This window comes from Lissotriton helveticus, chromosome 1_1, assembly GCF_964261635.1.
Source record: "Lissotriton helveticus chromosome 1_1, aLisHel1.1, whole genome shotgun sequence".
Classification (NCBI taxonomy): Eukaryota; Metazoa; Chordata; class Amphibia; order Caudata; family Salamandridae; genus Lissotriton; species Lissotriton helveticus.
Window position 1 is genome coordinate 1,473,783,880 of NC_136057.1, and position 20,485 is coordinate 1,473,804,364.

At 49.4% G+C, this 20,485-nt stretch overlaps 1 protein-coding gene across 3 annotated transcripts in view; it reads left to right on the top strand.

Moving 5' to 3' along the window:
• PAN2 (poly(A) specific ribonuclease subunit PAN2) overlaps window positions 1–20,485 on the top strand; it is a 1,642,407-nt gene that overhangs the window by 970,290 nt on the left and 651,632 nt on the right. For all 3 annotated transcript variants that reach the window (XM_078686370.1, XM_078686378.1, XM_078686384.1), the window contains one exon: window positions 18,951–19,047. In XM_078686370.1, the coding sequence (XP_078542496.1) occupies window positions 18,951–19,047 (97 nt within the window). The remainder of the gene's footprint in view (window positions 1–18,950; window positions 19,048–20,485) is intronic.

The following is a 20,485-nucleotide window of genomic DNA, read 5'->3' on the forward strand; positions in this document are numbered from 1 at the left end:
GGCGAGTAGACCTACGCCGTCGACCATCCCGGTCACTCCATCGACGACGAAGATATTACCGTCGACGACGTGACCGTCCTCAAAGACGTCGACGACGCCGTCGACGAAAACCACACCGTCGACGAAGCCTACCTCGTCGACGAGGACCATTCCGTCGACGACAGGAAAACCGTCGACGACGGGTAAACCGTCGACGACTGGTTAACCGACGACGTAGAAATTGCCATCGGCGAAAACAGCGTCGACGAAGACACCGTCGACGGAGACACCGCCGACGACGGGTAAATTACCGTCGGCGAAGGCGCAAAATACGGTATCGTCGGCTCAAGCGTCGACGACCACAGGGCCATGGAAAGAGTCTGCACTTTTATCACATGCCATGGATGCCTTTCCACCTCAAGTAAGCCATGTCACTGTCAAAATCACAAAAAGGCCAATTACGCCAGACCTGACGTCGCCCAGTAGGGTGCAACAGCTACCTCCAGCCTGTATATTGCAAGGTCAGGAGTCGGATGAGGATTCATATACACAAGCAACTAGTCCATCTGACTTGGTGCTTAAGTGTCAAACCACAGATGAGGAGCCGGAAGAGGAGGACCATGTAGAGCAATTGGTTCACACCCAGACACAGGTTACTCCAATGGTGTGTCTCCCTGCATCCATCGTCTCGGATCTCCAGTTCCTCATAAAAGATTATAAAGAGAGGTTCCCAGAGAAACCCACTACACCTGCACTTCCAGCTGCACAGGTGCCCGCTCCTTTGCCTCGCCATAAACCATCTCCACTGGTGCTTGAGAAGGTACAGGTGCCAATACAAGACGTTCTCTCATCTGAAGAAGAGGAGAGAGAACAGGAAGAGGGTGAAGTCCATGACGACGAGTCAGACCCGGATGCAGACCAGGACTATGTGGCACATTCTCCGGCCTCTCCAGAACCACAGTCTTCGGAATCACCACCCGCAGACATCAGTGGATCCCACAATCTCATAGAGCGGGCTGCCAAGAGATTCCATATGTCTATGGAAACACAGGAAACTGAGTGCTTCCTCTACGATTTCACGGAGCCCACTAAGAAGTCAACAAGATCAATCCCAATCATTGACTTTATCTGGAAGCAAGGCAAACAACTCATGCAAACACCAGCTTCTATACAAGTGGTAGTGCCCAGACTAGATAAAAAATACAAGGCAACATCATCGGCGCCAGCATGCCTTACAGGTCACCCTAAGGCAGATTCCGTAGTGACTCAAGCGGCGCAGAAAAACTCGCGAAATCCAGCATCGCCTCTGTCGACGCCACCTGACAAGGAAGGCAAGAAACTGGATGCGGTTGGCAAACGCTTCACTACCACCTCGGCTATGACGGTGAAAGTAGCGAATTCAATTGCACTTCTGGGCCGTTACAATTGCCAACTCTGGGCGGACATTGCACCCTACCTTTCTAATCTGCCTGAAGATCTCAAAGAAGAGGCTCATTTGCTCCTCTTAGAAGGGCAAACGTCTGCTTCCGAACTTATAGACTGCGCGATTGACGCCGCCATGACTGGTTTCCGGCAACTGGCAGGTGCTGCAGTACTACGACGACAGGGTTGGCTCAAGGCCACCTCTTTCCGCCAGGAAGTGCAAACAAGAATCCTGGATATGCCTTATGATGGCCAGCACCTTTTTGGTGAACAAATTGGCGCGACCCTCACCACTATTAAAAAGGACACGGACACTGCCAAGGCTCTTGGTACCCTGCAATTTCGGACCCAGTCCTTTTGTGGCAACAGAGGAAGAGGACAACCTTCATATAGAGGTTCCTACCAAAATAGGTCTTCCTATTCGTACTCACAAACCAAACCGCAATTCCAACAGCGGCAACAACAACAGGGGCGCCAGACTTCCTACGGCAAGTCGAACTACAGAGGAAAGAACCAAAAACGCCCTGCTGGCAACCGCCAATGACTCGTCTCAATGGCTAGCCCATCCACCATTGCATTCTTTACAAATTGGAGGAAAACTCCCATACTTCCTAAAAAATTGGCAAACCATAACAACGGATCGGTGGGTACTCCAACTCATTCAATTTGGACATTCCCTAGAATTTGTCTCAATTCCCCCAACGACACCACCCTGCAACCGATACCACAGGCACCTACGGTTGCTTCTTCAGGAAATAGCTTCCATGTTACAAAAGGGAGCGATAGAGAGAGTTCCACAGGCCCACAAGGGGAAAGGCTTCTACTCTCACTTCTTCCTAATCCACAAAAAAGGAAAAAAGTGGCGGCCAATCCTGGACCTCAGGGCACTCAATGTGTTCCTCAAGAAACAATCGTTCCGTATGGTAACTCTACAGGAAATCCTGGGTCTCCTGGAGGAAGGGGACTACATGACGTCCTTAGACCTTCAGGACGCCTACTACCATATTCCTATCCTCAAAGGGCACAGGAAGTTCCTCAGGTTTGCAGTAGCAGGACAACACTACCAATTTCGTGTCCTTCCATTCGGCCTCAAATCTGCAACACGGAAATTTACCAAATGCCTCTCCCCTGTGGCAGCTTTCCTCCGTCAACAGAGCCACCAGGTGTTCCCATACCTGGACGACTGGCTGGTAAAAGCGCCATCCGCGACCGCCGCAGCCTCATCCTCCAGCGCCTGTCTGGATATTTTCCACCGACTAGGCTTGACCCTCAACCGCGAGAAGTCGACACTGGAACCCACCAAAGTCATCACGTTCCTTGGAGCGACTCTGGACACGGAACGCGTCAGAGCTTTCCCCTCTCAGGAGAGAAAGATCAAACTCATCTCCCTGGCCAAGTAAGTGGCTTCACGGAAGACTCTGCCGGTCCGCACCTTCAAGTCCCTCCTCGGCATGATGTCTTCATGCATAATGCTCATTCCACACTGCCGCCTCAAAATGCGCCCTCTCCAAGAGGAACTGACAAGGCAATGGACACAAGCAACGGGATCCTTCGAGGACTGCATACGCGTCACTCGACCCATGGTCAACCACCTACAATGGTGGAGTTCGCTCAAACACCTGTCAAGGGGACTGCCGTTCCTGCTCCCGGCAGAATCATAACAACGGACGCATCCCTGGAAGGGTGGGGAGCGGTGCTCCAAGAACTTCAGATCAACGGCAAGTGGACGACACAGGAGACCAAGCTCCATATAAACCTACTGGAGCTGAGAGCGGTCTTCCTGGCTCTCTAGGCGTTCCTACCGCGCATTCGAAACTCCCCAGTACTCGTCAGAACGGACAACACCACGACGATGCACTACCTGAACAAACAGGGGGGGACGCGTTCGATCTCACTATCTCGAGAATCGCAAAGGGTCTGGAACTGGCTTCTGGAACATGGAATAACATTGAAAGCGGAGTACGTCCCGGGCAAGGACAATGTCTTGGCGGACGCCCTGAGCAGAGAGAGGTCTCCTTCCCACGAATGGGAACTAGACACGGAGGTGCTGGAGCATATCTTCGCGGAGTGGGGCACCCCGCGAATCGACCTCTTTGCCACCAGAGAGAACGCCAAATGCCCAAGCTTCGCAAGCAGGCATCACCACTCAGGAACCCTCGGGAATGCATTTTCCATCGCATGGCGAAACGTATTTGCGTACGCCTTTCCGCCATTCCCACTGATGCCCAGGGTTCTCAGGAAGATGAAGTGAGAGCCCTGCACTCTGATCCTAATTGCTCCATCCTGGCCGAGGCAGCACTGGTTCACTGAACTTCATCGCCTCGCTGCCCGGACCCCTCTTCGCCTACAGCAATTCCCAGCCCTGCTCACGATGTCCCAAGGGCAGGTCCTCCACCCGAATCTGAGCTCTCTGAAATTGTCAGCCTGGCTCCTGAATACCGCGAATTCAGCCACCTGAACATCCCGCAAGAGTGCAGAGATGTCCTTGCGAAAGCTAGAGCTGTCAGCACTACTAAAACCTACTCACTAAAGTGGAAGCGATTCTGCTCCTGGTGTGTGGCTAATGGCTTGCACCCCTTCCACACCACTCCACAGCAGCTGCTGCCATACTTATTTCATCTTGCGCAATCAGGCCTTGCACATACATCCATCAAAGTGCATCTAGCGGCGATTTCCAGGTTCACAAGGACTGCTACGGGCCCCTCCCTGTGGGCGGACAGGCTTATAAAACAATTCCTAAAAGGCCTATACAGGTCCTTTCCACGACCAAGACCAATTCCTCCATCGTGGCACCTCAATGTGGTACTTCATCAGTTAATGAAGCATCCCTTCGAACCCATCCATAAGGCGGAGATCTAATTCCTCTCCTGGAAAACGGCCCTCCTCCTGGCGTTAACATCTGCCAGAAGGGTCAGCGAGTTGCAGGCTCTCTCCATCCAAGATCCCTTTATGCAATTCAGGGAAGACAGGGTCATTCTACGGACTAACCCTCGGTTCATTCCAAAAGTCCCCTCGGACTTCCACCTTAACGAACCAGTGGTACTTCGATCATTCTTCCCAAATCCTACCACTGCAGCCGAGAGAGCACTGCATTCGCTAGATCTGAAGAGATGTCTTAAATTCTACATCGACAAGACTAGACACTTCCGGAAGTCATCCCAACTCTTTATTGCCTTTAGTAGACCAAGAAAAGGCATGCCCCTGACGAAACCGAGTATTTCAAGGTGGATTTCTTGTGCGATCACCTTTTGTCACGACAAGGCCGGACGGCCGTTGGACTCACGAGTCAAAGCTCATTCGACAAGAGCCATGTCCACATCTGCGGCACTGTTTTCTGGAGTGCCAGTATTGGACATCTGCAGAGCGGCGACCTGGAAGTCCCCGCACACCTTCACCAGGCACTACTGCCTGGATACTGAGCTGATGAAGGATGCAGCAGTGGGCCAAGCAGTGCTTCGCCATCTATTCCAGTGAGGTGAGCCTTCCTACATCCCTCCATCCTTTACTGGTATGCACATTTTCTGTTTACTAATATTTACATGACAATGCATTGTGTTGGTTTGCAGTCGCATGATATGTTTTATCTACAGACTCATATCTGATGTTCCATCACAAATGTGCATAATGTATTGCTCGCTACTCTGATTCAGGCATGTGAATCTATGAAAGACACCCAAATACTGGATAAGAAATGCGTTACTTACCTGTAACTACAGTTATCCAGTATTGGTGTCTTTCATAGATTCACATGCACCCTCCCGCCTCCCCTGGCAGGGCTCACCTATCTCTCTAACGAGTTTACGCCTAACTAGCTTGGTGCGTACGAAAATCTGAGAGACTTGGGCTCCTGGCAGGAAGGTTCTAGAAGGAGGTAGTAGCTGATTGGTTGTTTTTCTTTATTTAGTCCTTTTTTACAAAAGGACTCAGATAGGCCACTAAGGTGGGACCCTTGGCCCTACTCTGTTTGGTCCTTCCTGCAAAAGGACGTGGATAGGTCACTAAGGTGAGATTCTTAGGCCTATTCTTTTCTATGTATGTCTATAGGACATTACTTTTTTATATACCGGAGGCTCCCGTCTCTACGACGGGGAATGATTCAGGCATGTGAATCTATGAAAGACACTAATACTGGATAACTGCAGTTACAGGCAAGTAATGCATTTCTTGCTTTGCATACTCCTGTCATCTAGTCTTGGACATATGCAACCTGTTTTTCTTCGTATTGTTTTGCGTCACAAGGTATAGTGACTCCTGTTAGGACTTGTAATGTTCATGAGCATTGACTCCATTCTTAGATTTTCTTTCTGCCGTCAGGTTTGGATGTTACTCATCGAGTTCCACGTCAATGCCTCGTGGTGTTGGTCATCAGACTTCTTTTGTCTATCCTCCCCCCTTTGGCCCTGAAACCCTTCATCAGTGGTCGATTTCCCCTTGTTGTTCTGTCTTTTGAGATCTGCAAATGGGTTTCTACTCAATACCCCTTGTGGGGCATTTTGCCTCATCTTCCATTTTTTATTTTTGCTTTCCGAGGACTTCAGTGATGAAAAGGACTCCTTCAGTATACTGCCCTCAGTCATTTCAAGTGTCTTCAGACCGACTACCACCAGGTCTGCAACCTGTGCATTTTGCCGGAGTAGTCAGACAGTGTTCGGTCTTGCCTTCCACTCAAAAGACCTTAAGGTATCAGCAGGATCGTTGACTCACTCAAAGCAGAATGAAGCCCCGTCAGAAAGATGACTCCAAATATCTTCGAGGAAAGGGCACCAAGGAGGAGCCAGAGGCCCACCCTCTGGAGACCTACTCCTCCATTTCAGTCCTGAGCCAAGATCTACCTCTTAGTCAAAGAAAGAGCGATCTGCAGGCACATTAGGGTGTCAAGTCTTAGACCAGGAGTACAACCACTCTTCCGCGGGTTGCACATCAACAACGTGCATAGGCAGAGCACCGCTCCAGCAGGGGATGGGCGTCGAGCCCAGAGCCCTGAAGCTTCCTATCCTTCAATACCTGCAGACCACGTTCAGCACCAACAAAAGGCATTGTAGCCTATACCGAGCTATCACTCAATGCTGAAAGCACTGCACCATTGATGCTGGCATCAAAATCTGCTTCAAAGACCCCTTTGGCTCTAAAGCACCACTCTGCGCCAAAAGTTACCTCTGTGCCAACAAGCCTAAAGACTCCCTAGACTTAGAGTTAGCTGGCACACAAAACTCTGTCATCTGCGGGGTCAGAGTATCTGGAGCAGCCCACTCTCCAGCGTCTCCAGGAACAGCTGGGCAGAAAACTCTTCTTCCACCTGTAGACTGGGAATAAACTCTTCCAAACTGCCTCCTAAGGTGACTCTTACCAGAAAGATTAAATTGACTTGCGTCAAGCATTGGAGCCCTTGTCACAATCCAGTGCAGCAAAGGGGTGTACTCCCATAACTTCCTCAACTTAAAGAAAGATGGAACCCTCAGGCCTATACTCTACCTCAGACTGCTCAATGAGAATATCCTGTCATAGCACTCCATATGTTGACGCTTCAAGACTATTCCTCTGCTGCAACAGTGACCACCCTTGATCTGAAGGAAGCATGTTCCCACATCCCAATCCACCTTGCTCACCACTGTTACCTATGATTCGTGGTAAGTGGTCAGCATTTTCTGTTCGTAGTCCTGCTCTTCAGTGTCACTACCGCCTCGAGGGTGTTTACAAAACGTCTTGCAGTGGTAGCCACTTATCTCAGAAGGGGAGGCATGTTCTCTAACTTGGACGACTAGCTGATCAAGAATTTAAACAGACAACTATGCCTCACTCAAACTCAATCACAATAGGCCTCTTACATGACCTAGGGTTCACAATAAATACTGTCAAATCCCATCTTCAACACCTTCAGGTACAGCCTTTCCTGAGCATGGTTCTCAAAACAGTCACTGGTAAACCTTATGTCAGCCAGGCAAGGGGCCAAGCGTTCCAGCTGTTATGGTCTTTTTCAACCAGATAACCACTTAAGTCAGAACAGTCATGCGCCTCCTTGGCATGATGGCCTCCCATATCGCCATCGTCCCCCTTGCATGGTTGCACATGCGTCCACTATAAGTGTGTCTGACAGCACTATGGACATTAGAGGAGGGTCACTGGAAAGATCTTGTGTTTTGGGCCATCTCTCATCCCTCTGCAGTTATGGAACCATAACAATCTGTTGCAGGGCCAGCCCTTCGTAGCACCAGTCCAGCATGTGACCATCACAACGCACGCATCCTTAATGGAATGGGGATCACGCCTGCAAGCTGAGACAGTTCAGGTCATGTGGGCGCTTCATCAACAGGGCTTCCAAATCAGTTACTTGAAATTGCTGGTACCTCAGCTAGCACTCGAAGCCTTCTCCTGTCCGGTTCAACGCAAAATAGTCCTCATCAGGCCAGACATGACAGCCAAGTATCACCATCAGAAACAAGGGGGCATGCGCGCTCAGCAGCTGTCAGCGATAGTGTGAGAAAGTGCCTCTTTTGACATGGTTAGCCCCCCACTTTTTGCCTGGAAAATGATGTGGTTTTGATTGTAGTTCACAGGGTCCCTCCCAACCAGGTCCCCTGTGCCAGTGCTTCTTCCCTAAAACTGTTTCACAATTGGCAACTTCACCCCCCTGTAAGTCCCTAGTAAATGGTACCCTTGGTACACAGGGCATGTGAACGGAAAAGGGTCCCCTACGGACCCCTCACCAAGGCCATGTTACTGCAGCTGGCATGCCCTGCTGCAGTGAAAACTACACAATTGACATGGCATACTGCCTGTGTGCCATGCCAACAAGCACTGCTTAAAGTATAGGTAAATCACCCCGCTAGCAGCCCTTACAGCCTTAAGGCAGGGTGCACTATATCATAGATGTGGGCATATCTTCATGAGCAGATATGCCCCTACAAAATTTGAGTCTAGTCCTCAATATTGTAAGTGCCAGTGAAGACAGAGTACATGGGCTGGAAAGTCAACAATTTGAATTTCCTAGCACTATGATAGCTTCCTTGAACCCAGGAGTGTTTGGTGCCAAACAACTACTCTTAATAAACCCAAACTTATGAGTTTTGGATTGATTAAAAGATGTAATCAGAGGTGCCCCCTGAAAACCTACCAAACCTGTGGTGGTCTCTGACTGGCTTTAGGCAGCCTGCCACCACCAGACTTGTTTCTGGACCCCTGTGTCGAGAGCCTTTGCTCTCTGTGGCCAGAAACTGAGCACATCCTGGGTGGAAGTGTCACACCTCCCCCTCCAGGATGAATACAGTGCTTGAGAGGCAAGCTGCAAAGGCCTGCTGCCTTTGTAATGTGAACCCCAGCCTCTGCTGCTAGCAGCAGATGACTGCTCCCAGTTTAGACCCCCACTTGGGCGGAAATACCGGCGGGAAAAAACTAGGAAGAATTGGTGTGGCCACATCTGGCAACTCCGCCCCTAAGGTGTAGGAGGCGAGATGAAGTACATTTTTCAGTCCCCGCCATCTTGAAGATTGTGGGACGCCTCCAGTCAGGGCTAGGACTGTGCCCCCTCCCACAGGAGGGTGGCATAATTGAGGGTGTAAACTCCCCATGTCAAGTGCCCATCAGCCCTAGCGTCACTTCCTTAAAACGCTCCTGAATCTAGTATTTAGGTGGCTCCCCCAGACCATGAAATTAATTCCTGCCAACCTGAGAAGAACAAGCATTTGCAATGCAATCAATAGGTCTCGCATTTACAAAAGTTACGCAAATGCGACACCTGCTGCATTACAAATGCTAGTTTGTAAAAACGCTAGTGTGGCACTTTAACTGTCCACCTCGCCCGCTATTTCACTTTAATGGCGGCTGCGCCCCTTTCTTTAGACATGGCTCATCTAAGGAAAGGGCGCGGCCGACATTAAAGTGTAAGTGCTGTATGGAGCTATAATTTTTTTTTTAATAAATGGTAAAAAAACCAACAATTAAATAAATGGTAAAAATAAACAACATGGGGTTGTGTTTGGCGTAGCAAGTAAAGCAAAGGAATGGCCGCCACTATCGGCGTGGCGTGCTATGTAAAAAGCAGGCAGGAGAAAGCCATTAGACGAATTAGTGCTCGGGCTGTAATTCAAGCCTAGCGGGCAACAACAAATGTAAAAGAGGGTGTCCTCATGGATGGTTACAAATGAAGACAAGGCGGCACTAAGGAGGGACTAGCAAGCCTATTAACGTATCAGAAGCCAGCATTTACGAAGGACAATGACACAAGCCAATGAGAAATATGGGTGGGGAGTGGGTAGGGCTCAAAGTCCATACTCTAATACAGCATGCCTCGCAGAGGAGTGCATGCACTGCCAAGACTCGACCTAAAAAGGACAAAGATGCCGTGCAGAGAAGACTGACGACGCCCTCTGACTTGGCCGCAGCCCTACCGGCCTGTCTGCAGCTTCAAAGATCCTGCGACAAGACAATGCCTGTTCTGCAGGCAACGACCGCCACAACCCCTGGTAAGATTCCCTGCCTTTAAAAAAGACCAGAACTCTGACTGCCGCTCTGTCCACCAGAAATCAACACAAAGGACTCTCGTGCCCTCCGGAACCGCGATCCTAGCCCACTGTGCACCACACTCCTCTGGCCTATGTCTAGGTAGCCCACCTAGCCAGAAAAGGTTCTCCCGCGATTCCAAGTCTAGCGTTGACTGACCCCTTCTGGACTCTCCAAAGTCACCTGCACTGTGAATCCACAGCCCCCCCACCCAACCGCAGCCTGCTCTGGTAAGAGAAACCCCACCTCAAAGGACACACCTGCACCCGAAGCCCCTGGGCCTTGAGGAGCTCGACTGACTGTGACCCTGTGACCTATGGCATTCCAATTTACCTCTGCTGTCGCTGGTGTTTGTGAAGCCTCCTGTTAGACGTCTGCAGTTGGTCTTCAACCCCCAGATCTTCCATTCACTTGCATTGGGTGCCTGACAGTGTTTGCACCCTGCACCCAGCCGCCCCTATGCCGCTGGTGGTGTATGTTTGATGCTGCCTTGTGGCCCCCCGTGCGTGCCTAAACCTCCGAAGCTTGTTCCCCATAGCCGCTTTATTTACCTGCAAGCAGCGTGTTTCCAAGCAGCCCGGTCTCCATTGGGTAACACTGGGCCCGACCTCTAGGTTTGACCTCAGTACCCAGCTGCCCCTGTGCCTCTGGTGGTACAGTGTCTGTTCTTACTTGAACCTTGCCCTCTGCTGACCCTGAAACCCAAAGACTGGAATTGTAAGTTTTACACTTACCTCTATAACTGCATTATTGTTTTTCTCCATAGGTTAACATTGCAAAGACTGAACATTGCTCTAAGCGTCCACTTTTAAAACTGAAAAGTATTTCTATTTAAAAACGTTCTTACCTTTTTGTGAGGATCTTGGTCTTAAAATAAATCTTGAGCAAAGCTTATTTATTATAAAATTGGTGTGGCTCTCATGTTTGAGTTGTGACATTGGTCATTGTGTGTACAACAAATGTCTTCAGACTCCTCTGATAGGCCTAAGGCTGCTCGCCCACACTACCACAATTAGAGCACTTTGGGTTTGCCTTGAGCCATGTACACTTCTTTGGGAATGTCTGGACTCTGCACGGTATAACCACTTAGTAGTATACCATATACAGAGACAGCTTTCTACAGCTAGCTTAGAACATTTGGCGTTGGGACATTCCATCAAAACATAGACCTTCTAGAGGAGTACATTTTGGGAGTGGACAACAACTTTGCAGATCTGCTGTCTGTTGGGGTTTACCTGACATAGACCTCTTTTCAACTGCGGGAAGTGCAAATCTTCACCTCCATGTTCCTGCACCCACCGTTCATAGGCAATGCACTATGGATGAACTGGTCAGGGATATTTGCCTGCGCTTTTCTGCTCCTCCCACTTCCATGCGTGGTTCGAAAGCTTCAGCAAACATCTTTTTCACTTATTCTGGTGGCTCCCACCTGGGCTAGACCATCCTGGTTCACGACTCTTCTCAACTTACCTGTTGTTCCCCATAAGAAACGCCCAACCTGCTGGACAATCTAACACAGAACCAAGACATGGTCAGGCATCCCAGCCCCGGGCAGCTCAGTGTTGGAGTTTGGCTTCTGAGGTCTTAAAGTTTGGTTACCTCAAGCTGCCTTCATTAAGCATGTCCATCCTTAGAGGCCCGTAGGCCTACCACACTGGCCTGTTATGCAGTCAAGTAGTCACGGTTTGCCCGTTACTGCCTTCCCAAACCCATCGATCCACTTAAACCAGCTGTCCGTTATCTGCTTTATCATTAGACATCTGGCCTTGCCTACACTTCTATCCATTTCCACTTGGCTGCAGTTGCATTTTACCTACATAACAGGGAACACTCTTTTTCATTCGGAGTCGCAATCATTAAAGCCTACATGGAAGGACTTAAATGAGTTATACATCAGGGTGTCCCAGTTTGGAACCCCAACATAGTTCTAACTCTACTCAAGGTTCCTCCGTTTGATCCCCTTCAGTTCTTCTCTTGAAAGGTTGCCTTCCTCGTTTCCATTGAAGCGTATAAATGAACTTTAAGCTCTTACTCTAGACAAACTTTTCTTTCAAGTCCAATACGACAATCTTGTCCTTTTGGACTAACCCAAAGTTTCTAACTAATGTGGTATCCTTCTGCCACTTTGATAAGGCCATTGAGCTTCATGTTCTTCCCACAGCCAGACTCGGTAGCACAAAGAGCGCTCCACACACTGGATCTCAAGTTGGCCCTCATGTACTAAATTGACAGGACGAAGCCATTATGCATAACTCACCAAAGGTTGCTTTCACTAAACCCCAAAGTGGCCATTTTCTCTTGAAAGCAGGCATAACTAAATGGCGTGTCAAGTGCATTCAGACTTGCTACGCTAAAGTCAAAAGACCTTTGCCTGCCCCACCAGGCCCAATGCCCCCCAATAAGGGTGCCTCAATGGGTTTCATTGGCAACATCCCCATAGATGCTTTATGTGAAGCAGCTACTTGGTCCATTTCAAGCACTACTGTTTGGATGTATTAGCACACCAACAAGCAAAGGATGGCCAGGATGTCTTTCGAACGTTTTTACAGGCCTCTGCAACATCCTCCGGCTAGCCACTGCTTAGGAGAGAACTGCTTACAGTTTATGCACAGCATGCCACAAATGGAATATGTTAATTACCCTGTAAGCATCTGTTTGTGTCCTGCAGTGCTGTAGATTCACATGCACCCACCCTCCTTCTCGGAAACCACTGGTTATTGCTAATGTCTTTTTCTCTATTTTTTTTATTTTTTTCATGGTTAGCTTTCTTTTTTCTGTGATCCATCTTCCTCCTCACATGTAGTGCGGAAAACAGTCTAAAAATGAAGTTAATGCCCGTGCCCATTACCAGTCATAGGATGAGCCACTATACCTTGTCACTTGAAACACGTTGAAGAAAACTTAGTTGCACATGTTCTAGCCCAACACTAGATGGCAGGACTAGGCAGAGCATGTGAATGTACAACATACATGCCATAAACAGGTAGTTACTATTGGGTGAGTAACATAATGCTTATGCTTGTGAGCTTTATTTTCTTAATGCCTAGTTTTTTTTTTATATGGTGGAACGCACACACACTAATTACATGGGTCCGGAAATATATATGTTCATATGTGTGTTTATTTGTGTATATATATTTATATATCTATAGTATGAGTCATAAGGCGGTGCACTCTTGATGCTGGTGCAAGCATTTTGGGGTTGACCATTACCCCAACATTTTATTACAGAAACAAAGATGACGGTGCACTCCCGGGAATATAAGATTTCCCCCTGTGCAGTATATCCCTCTTAGTCAATTTTTTTAAAGTTATATAACTTTAAGAAATTCTGCATTTGCCGTATGGGAGCGTAATATGAGGAAATTGCTGACATAATGATTGATTAGTGACTAATGTAACTCGGAGGAAGGGATAAAAACTGTGATAATGTGGAGTCTGTAGGAAGCTTGCTCTGTATATGGTATGCCCACTCGGTGGTTATACAATGCACAGAGTTCAGGGGGTTCCCCAAAAGTTTACAGGGCTCAATGTAAAACCCAAAGTGTTCTATTAGTGGTAGTGTGGGCGAGCAGCCTTTGGCCTAACACAGAGTAGTGCAAGACATTTATGGCACAACAATAATGGACACACGACTCAAGGAAGAGATCCAGACCAATTTTAGAAAAATATACCTAGTTTGTATTTTACTATAGGCCCAAGATATTCGCAGTAAGGTAAGTACGTTTTTAAATAAAAATACTTTTCACTTTGAAAAATCTACACTTAAAAGCTTTTCAGAACAGTTTGATGATATCTTATTGGGAAAACAATACTGCGGTTATACAGGTAAGTAATATACTTACACCTCCAGTCTTCGGGACCAGCAAGGGGCAAGGGTCAGGTGAGAATCAAAACTGCACCAACAGCGGCACAGGCGGCTGGGTGCAGAGGTCTGAGTTCGGTCCAATGCTTTTCATTGGAGACTAGGAAAGCCTGGGGCCACAGTACTTGCAGGTAAGTAGATCGGTTGCAGGGGCTAAGCTTTGGGAGTTAACACCAGCACAGGAGGGGGCAACCAAGCATCACCAAACATTCACTACCAACAGCACAGGGGCGGCAGGGTGCAAAATCAACGTTGGGCGCCCTGTGCTTTTGATGGGAGTTTTTTCTGTTGGCTGTTGGCAAACAGGCTGCAGGCGTTGCACCAGAGGTTGCAGGAGGATAACGAACTACAGCAGAGGTAAGTAGAAATGTAGCGGGATGTGGGGGCACAATCTGTTCAGTTTGCCAAGGGACAGGGGCTTCAGGTGCAGGGGTGCCTTTCAACGCTGGAGTCTTACTGGAGCCTTACTGGAGCCTGTCGGAGGAAACTGGATTAACACTGCTGGTGCCTCCATGGAGATCAGGAGAGGTCAGCCAGTGCTGGACACATGGTCAGGATCACTGGGGAGGCTTCACTGCACAGGTGAGCCACTCGGACTCTTTTGTGGGTGTCTGGTGCAGAGTATATATATATATATATATATATATATATATATATATATATATATATATATGCAAAAATCTTCCCCAACAGCAGCAAGAAGCGGAAACCACACAGAGGATTCTTTGGAGGGATTTTATTGCCACGGACACCAGCATTAGGGCGAATGCATTTCGGCTTGGTTCAGCCTTCGTCAGCGCCATGAGGTGTTTGCATGGAGCAGGCAAGCAAAGTGGTTAAAATACCTTCTCCGTTTCAGTCAGGTGAGTCAGCTCCGCCCCTCGGTTGGCCAGCCTGGAAATGTGATTTGCTGTCCGTGTCATCTGTAGGACGCCCAGTGCGTCTGTACTACAGATACCAGAATGCTGTGCGTTGGTTCAGCACAGCCACGGGGGTGATGACATATCGCGGGCCACTTCAGCCTAACTTCAGCGTGGCGACTCCCTCCTCAGCTCCCCATACTGCACCAACCCTCAAACACAACCGTCCATTTAGCAGGGGTCGAACCGGGGCTCCGGTTCACCCAACGTGGGGCACAATGTCTCCAACACTGCCGGGTGTCTTGAAGTGTCCAAGGGTGGAATACGGTCCACCCAGTACCCTGGGAAAAGTTACAAACTGCGGAGCAGAAGCCAGTTTTGACCGTGTCCCTCGAGGGTGCAGGGGTTTCCAAAGCGCGTGACTGGCAGTCGCGCTGAAATATGAGCAAAAATCTTCCCCAACAGCAGCAAGAAGCGGAAACCACACAGAGGATTCTTTGGAGGGATTTTATTGCCACGGACACCAGCATTAGGGCGAATGCATTTCGGCTTGGTTCAGCCTTCGTCAGCGCCATGAGGTGTTTGCATGGAGCAGGCAAGCAAAGTGGTTAAAATACCTTCTCCGTTTCAGTCAGGTGAGTCAGCTCCGCCCCTCGGTTGGCCAGCCTGGAAATGTGATTTGCTGTCCGTGTCATCTGTAGGACGCCCAGTGCGTCTGTACTACAGATACCAGAATGCTGTGCGTTGGTTCAGCACAGCCACGGGGGTGATGACATATCGCGGGCCACTTCAGCCTAACTTCAGCGTGGCGACTCCCTCCTCAGCTCCCCATACTGCACCAACCCTCAAACACAACCGTCCATTTAGCAGGGGTCGAACCGGGGCTCCGGTTCACCCAACGTGGGGCACAATGTCTCCAACACTGCCGGGTGTCTTGAAGTGTCCAAGGGTGGAATACGGTCCACCCAGTACCCTGGGAAAAGTTACAAACTGCGGAGCAGAAGCCAGTTTTGACCGTGTCCCTCGAGGGTGCAGGGGTTTCCAAAGCGCGTGACTGGCAGTCGCGCTGAAATATGAGCAAAAATCTTCCCCAACAGCAGCAAGAAGCGGAAACCACACAGAGGATTCTTTGGAGGGATTTTATTGCCACGGACACCAGCATTAGGGCGAATGCATTTCGGCTTGGTTCAGCCTTCGTCAGCGCCATGAGGTGTTTGCATGGAGCAGGCAAGCAAAGTGGTTAAAATACCTTCTCCGTTTCAGTCAGGTGAGTCAGCTCCGCCCCTCGGTTGGCCAGCCTGGAAATGTGATTTGCTGTCCGTGTCATCTGTAGGACGCCCAGTGCGTCTGTACTACAGATACCAGAATGCTGTGCGTTGGTTCAGCACAGCCACGGGGGTGATGACATATCGCGGGCCACTTCAGCCTAACTTCAGCGTGGCGACTCCCTCCTCAGCTCCCCATACTGCACCAACCCTCAAACACAACCGTCCATTTAGCAGGGGTCGAACCGGGGCTCCGGTTCACCCAACGTGGGGCACAATGTCTCCAACACTGCCGGGTGTCTTGAAGTGTCCAAGGGTGGAATACGGTCCACCCAGTACCCTGGGAAAAGTTACAAACTGCGGAGCAGAAGCCAGTTTTGACCGTGTCCCTCGAGGGTGCAGGGGTTTCCAAAGCGCGTGACTGGCAGTCGCGCTGAAATATGAGCAAAAATCTTCCCCAACAGCAGCAAGAAGCGGAAACCACACAGAGGATTCTTTGGAGGGATTTTATTGCCACGGACACCAGCATTAGGGCGAATGCATTTCGGCTTGGTTCAGCCTTCGTCAGCGCCATGAGGTGTTTGCATGGAGCAGGCAAGCAAAGTGGTTAAAATACCTTCTCCGTTTCAGTCAGGTGAGTCAGCTCCGCCCCTCGGTTGGCCAGCCTGGAAATGTGATTTGCTGTCCGTGTCATCTGTAGGACGCCCAGTGCGTCTGTACTACAGATACCAGAATGCTGTGCGTTGGTTCAGCACAGCCACGGGGGTGATGACATATCGCGGGCCACTTCAGCCTAACTTCAGCGTGGCGACTCCCTCCTCAGCTCCCCATACTGCACCAACCCTCAAACACAACCGTCCATTTAGCAGGGGTCGAACCGGGGCTCCGGTTCACCCAACGTGGGGCACAATGTCTCCAACACTGCCGGGTGTCTTGAAGTGTCCAAGGGTGGAATACGGTCCACCCAGTACCCTGGGAAAAGTTACAAACTGCGGAGCAGAAGCCAGTTTTGACCGTGTCCCTCGAGGGTGCAGGGGTTTCCAAAGCGCGTGACTGGCAGTCGCGCTGAAATATGAGCAAAAATCTTCCCAAACAGCAGCAAGAAGCGGAAACCACACAGAGGCTTCTTTGGAGGGATTTTATTGCCACGGACACCAGCATTAGGGCGAATGCATTTCGGCTTGGTTCAGCCTTCGTCAGCGCCATGAGGTGTTTGCATGGAGCAGGCAAGCAAAGTGGTTAAAATACCTTCTCCGTTTCAGTCAGGTGAGTCAGCTCCGCCCCTCGGTTGGCCAGCCTGGAAATGTGATTTGCTGTCCGTGTCATCTGTAGGACGCCCAGTGCGTCTGTACTACAGATACCAGAATGCTGTGCGTTGGTTCAGCACAGCCACGGGGGTGATGACATATCGCGGGCCACTTCAGCCTAACTTCAGCGTGGCGACTCCCTCCTCAGCTCCCCATACTGCACCAACCCTCAAACACAACCGTCCATTTAGCAGGGGTCGAACCGGGGCTCCGGTTCACCCAACGTGGGGCACAATGTCTCCAACACTGCCGGGTGTCTTGAAGTGTCCAAGGGTGGAATACGGTCCACCCAGTACCCTGGGAAAAGTTACAAACTGCGGAGCAGAAGCCAGTTTTGACCGTGTCCCTCGAGGGTGCAGGGGTTTCCAAAGCGCGTGACTGGCAGTCGCGCTGAAATATGAGCAAAAATCTTCCCCAACAGCAGCAAGAAGCGGAAACCACACAGAGGATTCTTTGGAGGGATTTTATTGCCACGGACACCAGCATTAGGGCGAATGCATTTCGGCTTGGTTCAGCCTTCGTCAGCGCCATGAGGTGTTTGCATGGAGCAGGCAAGCAAAGTGGTTAAAATACCTTCTCCGTTTCAGTCAGGTGAGTCAGCTCCGCCCCTCGGTTGGCCAGCCTGGAAATGTGATTTGCTGTCCGTGTCATCTGTAGGACGCCCAGTGCGTCTGTACTACAGATACCAGAATGCTGTGCGTTGGTTCAGCACAGCCACGGGGGTGATGACATATCGCGGGCCACTTCAGCCTAACTTCAGCGTGGCGACTCCCTCCTCAGCTCCCCATACTGCACCAACCCTCAAACACAACCGTCCATTTAGCAGGGGTCGAACCGGGGCTCCGGTTCACCCAACGTGGGGCACAATGTCTCCAACACTGCCGGTATATATATATATATGTGTGTGTATGTGTTTGTGTGTGCATGTTTGTGTGTATATGTGTTTGTGTGTGTATATATATATATGTGTGTGTGTATATATATATATATATATGTGTGTGTATATATATATATATATATATATATATATTTATATATGTGTGTGGCTCTGTGTGGATAGCTTTTTTTGTAGGTGGCTCTATGTGTGGGTGGCTCTGTCTGTGTGAGGGTGGCTCTGTGTAGGTGGCTCTATGTGAATGACTCTGTGTGGGTGGCTCTGTATGTGTGTGTGGGTGGCTTTGTGTGTGTGTGGCTCTGTGTGGGTGTAAATGCAATAGGTCATGCATTTGTGAGCAATTAAGCTATTGGCATTGTAATGACAATGCCATTTATTCAACGATTAAGCTATTTGCAATGTAAATGACAATGCCATTTATTTATGATTTAAAAAAAAAATGTAAAAAATAAATGTCGTTAGCAATGCCAATAGCTCTACCTTTAATAATGCCGAGACCATTGCATTGTAAATGCTTGTTTAGGATTTGTGCTCTGACAGAGTGTTGGAATTGATCACTGAGTAGGATGTGGGGTTTAATTCCTGCATGGCTTGGATCAGTGGGTGAACAAAACCTGGATGGGTTGGGGGTGTAGGGGGTAAATATTGAAAGACATATCTGAAGACATTGGTATACAGAGGGGTAAAATAATAGAAGTGCACACGATATTGTTGGTGGAGATGAGATCAAGAGGGTACCACGTGACTTCCTTAGACCGTTAAAATAATGGCATAGCGTAGCACTGTGCTAGCCCATCAGACTGCCATGGCAAGCGGTGTTAGGGGTTTCCAAATGGATTACCCAATCTGTCTTTTTTGCAGGCGCCCCCCTCCAGTTGACCCTGAGATACTGCGAGCCATGAAGAAGGTGGGGTTCATTGGCTACGCCCCCAATCCAAGGACAAAGCTGAGAAATCAGGCGAGTAATGTTTTTCACCCTTTCCATAAACTATATTTTGAGCGTACAATGTAAGATGCAATTGGTCAGACATGTGGTTGTTTTTTCTACCCTTGTATGCTGGGATAAAAAGGGTTTGTGATTAAAATCTTATTCTTTATTCTGAGAGAAACCTTCAGACGTTTAAGATCTCTTGGATTCATGTGCACCATTTTATATATTTGCATTTAGAAACTAGCAGGGTCGCCACTATCGAAAAATCCTCCAGTCCAATAGAAGATGGTATTATCGAGACCACAGACCTGCACCAATTGTTTGCATTTAAAGAAAATATGGGGTGCAATTTGCAGACCTGCCAACTGGAAATGAAAATTTGCCATGTGAGGAGACGTGACTTGGTGGGGCAGTGCTTTATGCCAAGAACTATCTGAGAGGCCCATCTGTCTCAGTCCCATACCCCATCAACCTCTTCCCCTCCAAAACAAGCATTTGCAATGCAATAGGTCTCGCATTATGGAAGTTTGAGCTGTTGGCATTGCTAATAATAATGCAACACTAGCAGTTCAACGATTCAGTAATGTTAGACCTATTGCATGGCAATTGTTTTTTTTTTCTGTGTAGCACTAACTTTAGTGAAAGGTGTGTATTTATGTTGCATTGAGTACAGTGTAATTATGTGTTGTGTTATTATGTGGCACAGAGTGGTATTGTGTGGAGTATATTTATCTTGCATTAAGTAGAGAGTAATTATGTATCTGAAAGAAACAGGTTAGTATTAGATTCCTTACCTTAGAATATCCCCAGGCGTCAGACTGGATCCGGAAAATTTTGCGTAGCAGTACCCCTAGGCATCGGTAGGCGTCCTCTGCGGCTCCGCGTCCGTCATCGGCGCCGGGATGATGTCGTCGGAGTACATAGACGCCGCCCTTGTGCGCTGACGTCAGTTCTTCTTTCTCGGAGAAAGTGGTACCCTTTAGTCATTTTTTGACTAAGCTTTTTCGATCCTTTTTGGATCCGCTTCGAGTCTACAACTCCATCGGTGCCGGTAGGGATGCCCGGGTTCAAGCCCTGTGCCGACTGCAACCGACTGAAGTCGGTTACCGACCCCCATTGCCGGTGCCTACATTGCCTGGGGCCCGATCACAATGATAAGTCGTGCCCCGACTGCCCGGCCTCGACGTTGAAGGCTAGGCGGGAGCGGTCCCGTAAGCGCCTCGAGCTCCGGCAGTCGGGCCCGCGCCGCTCGAGGCCCCGGTCCGGAAGGAGGTCGAAGGACCGGTCGCGGGGCCGGAGTCATCACAGCTCGGCGAGTCGACACCACTCGTCGGGCTCCAAGGCCTCAGGTAAGATGCACAAGAAGTCGAAGAAACAACATCGCTCTTCTGACTCCCACCCCGATGCTCGCGCGACGCGGCCGGCGGTTCGGGTGACACCGCCCACGCGGCTCAGCCGGAGCCAC